Source organism: Ovis aries, chromosome X (assembly GCF_016772045.2).
Source record: "Ovis aries strain OAR_USU_Benz2616 breed Rambouillet chromosome X, ARS-UI_Ramb_v3.0, whole genome shotgun sequence".
In the NCBI taxonomy this organism is placed as follows: Eukaryota; Metazoa; Chordata; class Mammalia; order Artiodactyla; family Bovidae; genus Ovis; species Ovis aries.
This window is the reverse complement of record NC_056080.1, coordinates 131,482,666-131,491,583: the sequence shown is the minus strand read 5'-3', so window position 1 is coordinate 131,491,583 and position 8,918 is coordinate 131,482,666. Positions and strand designations below refer to the sequence as shown.

The 8,918-nt window shown below is 37.0% G+C and overlaps 1 protein-coding gene across 1 annotated transcript in view; it reads right to left on the bottom strand.

Moving 5' to 3' along the window:
* Positions 1–394: 394 nt before the first annotated feature.
* Positions 395–8,918, bottom strand: part of IL1RAPL2 (interleukin 1 receptor accessory protein like 2) — a 1,188,406-nt gene continuing 1,179,882 nt past the window's right edge. Inside the window, exon 11 of the mRNA XM_060407601.1 lies at positions 395–3,173. Coding sequence (XP_060263584.1) covers positions 2,476–3,173 — 698 coding nt within the window. The 3' untranslated portion in view covers positions 395–2,475. The remainder of the gene's footprint in view (positions 3,174–8,918) is intronic.

Genomic DNA, 8,918 nt, shown 5'->3' with positions numbered 1-8,918 from the left:
AGTTTTAAAAATTATGTATACTGTTGAAGGATGAGCTTTATAAATTTGTTATGAATGCATAGAAACTAGTTGCAGCAGTATTTTTCTAAATTTCCAAAATCCATTTCAGTGGAAAAATGAAAAGAAAAAGTTTCCCACTGTGAAAACAATTGGAAGAATGCAGCATGTTCTAGACTAAATACTTATTATGCCAATAAGGGTTATATCTTTTAAAAATTCTCGGATGAAAATTGAATTTTGAATTGCCATCTAGAAATAAATTTTTATAGATAGTGTACACATTGGTTCCTGAAAATGGTAGAAAAGGGTTCTTGTCAAGTTCCCTAACACAAGTGTGAATGCTCTGTTTTTGAGTACCTACTTGTAGTGAAAGGACACATTGTGGCCAGCCAACTCAAATTGCTACCCACGTTTAATCATTGTAAATAAAGGAAGCAGAGAGACCCATGTTATATTTTCAGAACTGGCATGCTCAATACAGAACTATTAGTTTAAAAATACCACTGAACATTCTATTTGAATTAATCTAGACTTCTGTGAAAAACAAAATAATAAAAAGTACAATTGGTCACTTAAACATATACTATTTCATGCAGGTTATTAACTTAGTAACTACACATATTAATAAAGAACAATGAGAGTAAATACAACTTTGTAACACTTGGCAAACAGTTCAGAATTGATAAATTTCCATTTTGAAATACCTATAGTTTCTACAGAAGCAAAATCACCTTTCTCAGTGGAAAAAAATGTATCTATGAAACACCTATGTGTTGAACATTACTTTTTAAAGGAGCAACTAATTGTCCCAGTGTGAAATGAACATATATCACTCCTAAGGTTTCATATACTGTTTGTGCATAATGCATTTTCCGAGCATCTGGATATAGATAAGCAACAGAAAAACAAGTACTCTGAACAAAACCCATGGATTATAGGGAATCAATCAGGTAAAGAGGTTGAAATAACTAATAAAAACATATTACCTAATGTTCTCTTAAACATTTGTGTTTCACAGTTACCAGGACTGGGAAAATTCTTAATTTTTACACACTGTGTACACTTGTCCTTGTTTATATTTGCCCCCAAACATGATGTAAGAACCATACGCAAAATGCCAGAATGAACCTTAATTAATTGACCCCCACAGTAATCTTTGTGGACAGCACACCAAAGTTCATTGGAAATAACACAAAGAAGTAATTCACAATAAATACTAGAATAGGGGCACATTCCTTACAGCAAATCCATAAGATTTTAGAATATTCACAGGGATTTTCTGATATGGTACAATCACAGTCACAATGTGAGGGTAAAGAAGTTTAGTCTATAAAATATACTCTTTGAAGCACCAAGAACAGAGATACTTCTGAAGGAGCCTTGCACACATGGCCAAGCAGACACTGTGTATATTCAGAACAGTCAGTTTCACAACTACCTTTCAGATGAGAATCATTGCAATTGCTTCTCGACCACTAGTAAACTTGAATCATTTAGCACTTCATCTGTGAATATTGTTGTCACTTGTTTTCTAGTGCTGACACTTGCAGTCAATATTTATTTAAATTCAGACTCCAACGGTATTGCAAAAAAGGAAGATGTGAGCATCTTCATGTAAAACTTATAGCAAGTCAAGAGATCATTTGGAAAAAAATCCAAATCTGAATTTGTTAGCAAACAATAAAATGCCTAACTTAAAATGTGTTTTCAAATTTGTAAAACTTTGTTAATAGGGTAAAAAGCTGTAAGGTTTGTTCAACGTCATTCTAAAAGAGCTAACAGCCTATCTATTCATTTGCTTAAGAAATGCACGTTGTTTACCTACCTACCAGTTTGCCTACAGAAAATGTGCTTGCCTAATAAAACTAAAAGCTGTCATCATGCACTGTTGATTTAGTATACAGAAGTTGTCCATTATGTTGAAGAAGTTCTAAACGTATCAACCACATTTTTCTCTTAACTGATCTTTCTCTACATACAATCTTCCAGTTGGGATGTTTCAACACTTCTTTCTTGATAACTCCTGATTTTCAGTTACTCTATAGAAGTTCTCGTTTCCTCTTAAACTTAGTTCAGAATTTTCAAATTCAATTAAAGTCTTTAATTTTTTCTTCTTTCAAATACTATGTGAATACTGAAATATTCATAAATATGGAGAATATAGCTTACCTACCAAACTTGCAGTCTAAGCAGTATCATAAAATCTACTCTAAAACAATAGAATTTAAAATGTTTTTCTTTTAAGGAAGAAATCAAAACTGTACATTGGAACAAGGTACTATACTACAAAAGCAGGTCCTTCTATCCCCCCCACTATTCTGGAAATGTAAACAAAAATTAGATACAAAAGTGATTTCTGTGCGGTTTTCTTTGAACACTTTTTCAGCACCTCAATGTTATTAGGTGTACTTTTTGCTTGGTATAGGAGAAATTTTGTATGCACACATAGCTGTTCAGAAGACTACAGATTTTCCACTACCAAATATCGCTGGTGAAGCTATACTCTTTGGATGATAAAGGTAGCAGGGAACTGTTCCTATGAAATTCCTGGTTATCTTTCAGGGTGTTGTTAAGGGGTAGCTGTCCATTGAGTAGTGTCAGAGGCAGGTTACAGTAAGTGTGGTGGTTGCCTAAGGAAGGTACTGGCAAGGTGGTGGTTGGCATCTCCTGTTTATAACCTCTGCAACAATGCCTCATTTGCATCGAATCTGAATGGTGGAAATCTGGGAGATCAGCTTGAGATGACACCAGAGAGGCCGAGGTATTGGTCATGGCAATAGAGGGTATAGGCTGGAGCTCTCCAAAGAGTCCTTGTTCTGCAGAGTCCAGAACATGGCACCGAGAAAGCATTTCTTTTCTCTTGGTGGGCATTTCATATACTAAGTGCTTCCAAAACTTAGAATTTAATTTGCTGCTCTTGGGTCCCTTCCACTTGATCAGGGACAGAACTTTGATGCTGCGTTTTAGTGATTCCACCTCCTGGCAATTCACCTTTCCTTTTAATTCTGTACATTCAATCAAAATCACTTTGATTTCTCCACTGACTAGCATATTATGGAGTCTGCTTTCCAATTCGAAAATACTCCATCCTCGTCTGAGAATATAGTCTGGAGTTAGCACGATAATAAGTCTTCTGCTTTGCTCAACACATCTTGTGAGATCTTCAACGTAGGCTACAAATCACAGAAAGAGAGAAAGAGTAAAACAAAGACATTCCCAGTCTTTAAAGCAGTAGGTTTGCATTCTAGTATAGCAAAGATCCAGTCTTTCACTAAGGTACATCATCTTTTCTTTTCTTGTAGTGCACACTCAGAAAGCTCATTACCAAAAAAAAATAAAAATAAAAAATTCTAATACTTTTCTTTCCCCTCACCATTACTTACAGTGTTTTAGCTAATATAAACTGACTTCTTCAGAGCTTAGGTGTATTTCAGTTATTTTTATTTACTGAATCATTGAATTCAAGACAAGCCTTCAGGCTAGTACTCTAAGTGAACAATCTGCGGGTTGATGAAGAGAGAAATGGAGCCTTTTAATGAAGGTCACTGTATTTATGGCTTTGGTTTGCTTTTCCTCCAGTTTCCAACTACTAAACAACTAAGGGGGTCTATGTACATAATTTATATGTATTACATTATACTTCAAAGATAATTATGAGAGAGATGGTGGAAAATCTCTCCTAAAATCATAGCTTGTTTCTCAGAATATTTTCTGTTATTTGCAACCTTAGAGTCTCCATTTTGTTCTTCAAATATGGAGATAGGGAAGTGGTGTGTGTGTGCCCATGAGTTTAATTTGAACCAGCTGCTCTTTGTTTAGAGGAGGAGTGAGGGGTGGAGTTGGAGAATGGGGGATGGTGTGGAATGATCAGTATAGGAGAAGGAGTCTATCAGCTGAGAAGTCTTTGCTCCACTTTGTGGGAAAATTCTGAAAGTAAGGTGAATAAGTTATGGTCTTTTCCCAGTAGAAACGCACTCAACTAACTCTAGGTTTGTTTATCCCATGGGATAATCCTTTTGCAACCAGGCTTCCCAAAGCCTTATCCGCCAAAAAGGGAAACACACACATGTGTTAACAAATGGAGACTTGGACACAGGTGCTGTAAGAGCGAGCTGTCTTTACTAAGCAGAGCACGAGGCCTTGTCTAATGTACAGTGCCCTCTAGCAGAAGCAGTGCTTACAGAAGCATAGCAACATTTGTCACTACAAATCTGCCCAAGGTCACAGACCGCTTTCAGGCTGTCACGCCCAGTACATAATGTGGGGCCACCAAGCAGTTCAGTGCAAGTCACTTGAAAAGAGAAACTTATTTTACAGATGCATATTTTTACAGATGATTTCTCTTTCCCAGGGTTTTCTTTCTACCGTTTGGCAGCAAGAACACTTTCACAAGTGAAAAAGAGCAAACTCTCTCTACACCCTACAGATAAACAACTTTTTGAGAGGCACACAGAGAATTGCCCATTTAACAGATTGTTGTTAACTGCTGTTTTGCTTTTGACTTAATACATTACAGGACTTTCTCATGCACTAGTTACAGAGACTGTATGTGAGGTGATAAGGCAACTTCTAAGTGGGAAGGGAACCCCTGAAGAATTTTATTAAAATTAACCCCTTCAGAATTTTATTTTAGAGGTTAAGTTTTTAAAAAACAGCATTGAAATCTGCACAAAGCAAAAATGAAAACAAAACAAAAACACCACATAAGTAGCAATGGGGAATTTATCACTCTGTCATTTGGAGAACTGGTGAAACAATGGAAGGAAAGGTAGAAAGTTTCAACAGAGTGGAAAAATATTATCCCAATGTATCAACAGCTCTGACTCTTCATTTTCTTCCTTTCTTTCTGCTCCCAAAAAGAAAGAAGTTATGTGGGAAGCTTCATCATTAGAAGTTGAATCTGTAAGATACAGTAAAATAAACTATCATGCATCTTTCCCATTATTCTTTTCACCTTTCCTCCAAACAAAGCAAAAACCCAAGCCAGAATCATGGTATAAGTGCAGGAGTCCATGAAAACACAATTTTACCAGATTATGTATGAGTTCATTGTTATTTTTACAGAATTCTTTACAAAATGATTTCCTGAGGGGTTATCCCAAGTAGTATTCTGCCCTCATTAATTGTAGCTTTACATTTAATTCTTAAAAATTTCTCTGTACAAACTTTGTCATAGCACATTTGTCACAGAAATGATACCTATATAAACAACACTATTTCTATGTGTTGGGATGTAGCTTAATTTACTTTTTAACTATACTTTAAAAAACAAAGGTAAAGCTATACAGATTTCTATCTCCTTAAAGAAAATGACAGCTCAAGCATTCACAGTCATAAGAGAAACAATACACTCACACACTAATAAATTTGATTGGGATGTCATGGGCTTTGACTGTGGGCTTCCCAGGTGGCTCAGTGGTAAGGAACCTGCCTGCCAATGCAGGAGACGCAAGAGGCGAGGATTCAATCCCTGGGTTTGGAAGAACCCCTAGGGAAGGAAATGGCAACCTACTCTAGTATTCTTGCCTGGAAAATCCCATGGACAGAGGAGCCTCGGGGGCTACAGTCCATGGGGTCGCAAAGAGTCCCCAGAAATAACTGAGCACACTCGCACATAGACACAAGTTTTGGCTTTATTATCCTTTTTCTCTTTTGGGGGAGGGAACAGGATACAATTTTTGCCCCATTAATATGGTTCTTCCCCTTCACTTGTCTATTATACTTTGCTATTTGACAGTTAAGCAGAATGCAACATTTAGGGCTTGAGGGGCTTCTTTGAGATTAATTAGGCAGAACTTGCATTTGCCCCCAGAAGGAATGCCTGTCAAGAGGAATCCCACTACACTCAGCTGCACGGGGTGTGAGTGTTGAAGGGAACCTTGGAGAGAGGGAGTGGTCCCTTTCTCCAGCATACTACACTGGCTCTGCTTATCCTGGCAAAGCCTAGTGGAGAGTTGAGGCAACCATCCAGATAATTCCAGCTGAAAACCTGCTCTGGAAGAAAAAAAGGTCTGAATTATCCTGGTTTGCCCTATATATACATTAATCATATGCCCTGGAGTCAGTCAGTCAGTACATCTAAATTTTCCCTGGGTAGACACAGCCCAAGTGTCCCAAAGAAAACACAAGCCACTTTCTTGGGCCCCGAATTTCGTGTTCCATTTCACTTGGTGAAAAACCAAGTGGAAGTTTTCAGATGTGAAGCCCACATTTCACTTCTTGGGATGCTGATCAGTGGCTGGGCAGCAATCTCAATATTTGAAAGCAGTTGGGGAGGTGCCTCTAAGAGCTGTCTGGCTCTAAAGAAAAGAAGGAGAAACTGGGCCCTCACTTCCATATTCTGGCCTGCTCTCTCTGTTTTTCTATGTTTTTTCTTTTTCTCACCCATTTGCTCCTCTTTCTTTCACCCTTTCATTTTCTTTCCTTTTCCTGTCCTGTCTCTCCTGTCCTTTTACCTCCCTCTTTGCCTTTTTTGTCAATTCCCCTTCTTACTCTCCCTTCCTCTTTTGCTTACCTCTCTTTGCCCTGTTTCTCCCTTCCTTCCTTAATCTTTGCTTTCTGTATCTTTGTCTTTGGGAAAAACAAACAAGGAACTAGACATCATGAAAGGAATACTAAATTAGCAAGGGACCCAACAGGTAGAGTTAACAATATTTTTTACTCGCTAATCTTTATCCAGGGAGTTGTTGCTGGTTCCTATGCATTAAGTGTACAAAAGAATTTTCCCCAACCCCTGGAGTTGCATGTCTGCATCCAATGACTGTGAAGTGGAGCCTGATCCATTAGGACCATGCCCTGTTTTTGTATGGCCTGTGAGCTAAGAATGATTTTTTAAAACATTTTACAGGGTTAAAAAAAAATTAGAATATGATGCAACAGAGACCATATATGACCCACAAAGCCTAAAATATTTATTCTGTGAGCCTTTACAGAGAAAGGTTGCCACCCCTAAATTAGAGACCAATCGGGATATTTAGGTTTGGAAAAGTTCCAAATAAACTAAGCAGAAAACAGGTATCAAATTAAGGCATTGCTGGCCCTCAGCTAGTGTAGTCCCTGACAGGCAGTGGTGTTTGCCATGGTAGGGCTGTGGTTTCGTGTGAGACATGCTAGAATCCTTCAGGAGCCATTTAAAAAAGTTTCTTACCATGAAGAGATAATGAAGAAAAAATTTTTTTTTTAATTCCTAAATTCACAGCACACACAAATACTTGCTGAATCTTGCCCTGACTTGTTCAGGCAAATTTAGCAACCAAGTAGCAGGAATCCCTTAAAAGACTATTTTTTCCACGTAAAAATATAAAACATCCCTTAAATGAAAGAACATTATTTCTTTGCAAATTTTGAAGTAACTTAACAATGACAGAATAAACTATGGGTGGCTGTGTCTGACAGCCTTCTGCTTCTCTAAACAAGGCTATGAAACCACAGTAGATATGAAACAAAGCTATTACACTTAACCTATTTGTGATCTTCACAATTTTGTAAAGAAAAAAATGGGCAGTTGTATAAACCAAAATTCCAGTGTATTTAGAAAAGTCGAATTCAATCTACAAAAGTTGAAAACAGGACACTTATAATCAAAGCAAAAAAGTAAACTGAAAGAAGAAATAAAAGTACAAAATAGAATCAGGAAGAATATAATGGCAGCCCCAAGAAGTTTCTTTTAATGGGGTGTGTATACTTTTCCCAAAGAACTCAGTACTCCTAAATGCCAGGCTTTAAATCTACTCTGGATATAGGCAGAAGCACAAGGAGAAAACACTCTTATGCATAAATTTCTATGTGGTCTTGCTACTACCTACTATCCATTTGATTTATCAAACTAATTAATTATAAATTATTTTTGTGCTGACACTGCTGCTTATGTCAGAATCATTATCGGGGGTAGTAGGCATATTAAAAATTAAAAGACAAGTACTTAGTCTATAGGTAAAAGCATAATTTATTACTTAGTTTCAAACAATAGAAGCTTGGTAGGCTTATACTCACAGCTATGTATATCCAAAATCAGTTAAACAGACAAATCATTAGGGTGAGATAGGATGTGTCAAAATTGATAATATTCTACTAATTTTAGTGAATACTACATAACAAATAGCTGTCAGCAATGACATTTATTAAATCTATAGATTCATATATCAAAACTTAAAAACAAGACAGTTTCTGACTGTCACTGAGATGGATCCACTCCTGTAACTGGTGGGGAGAAACCAGCAAAAATAATACAGGTTTCACATGTATCAAAGAACAAAATGCATTATTCAGCTCTATATATTTGGAAAAAGTTATTAGACCTCTGGTATAAACAGAGGCATACAGTGAGGTACTTTATAATGTAGTCTCACTGAAAATACTACCTACATTTAAAATAATGATGCTTAATACTAACTTATTGAAAGAGTTACACAGGTTGACAACCTCACTCTTTATCTTGGCTGATGTGAAAACTTTCGGGTCTTGCTTCTGCCTCTGGCAGATGTAAGAATCTGTCTGTGTTGTCTGCCACAGAGATTGAGGCTACAAATTTTTTTATTTAGCCAGGTGTGTGTGAGGGGAGCAGGGGGCTTTCTAAACAGTGTGTAATATTACTTGCCCTACAAAAACCTTCCCTGCCCCCTCCTCCAAGTCCTTGACTTGATAGCTCATAGTTCATAGGGATAAAATTATTTTTGGCAGGATTCTTGTTTTCTATTGACTATTGTAAGGGTTCTAATTGATTTTGCTTTGTAAGCTGATCAACAGTTAACATGGATTTGTTGAGTCCTTGTGAGTGCAGGAAACCATGATGTATTTAGTTTTGACTTTGGAAGCTGCATTTTTGGTAATGAATCCTTTGCTTTTGCATTTCATCAATGGATGGACAGGAAGGGATGATGGTGGGCAGAATCTACTCTGGAATGTTGTCCATATTTCTG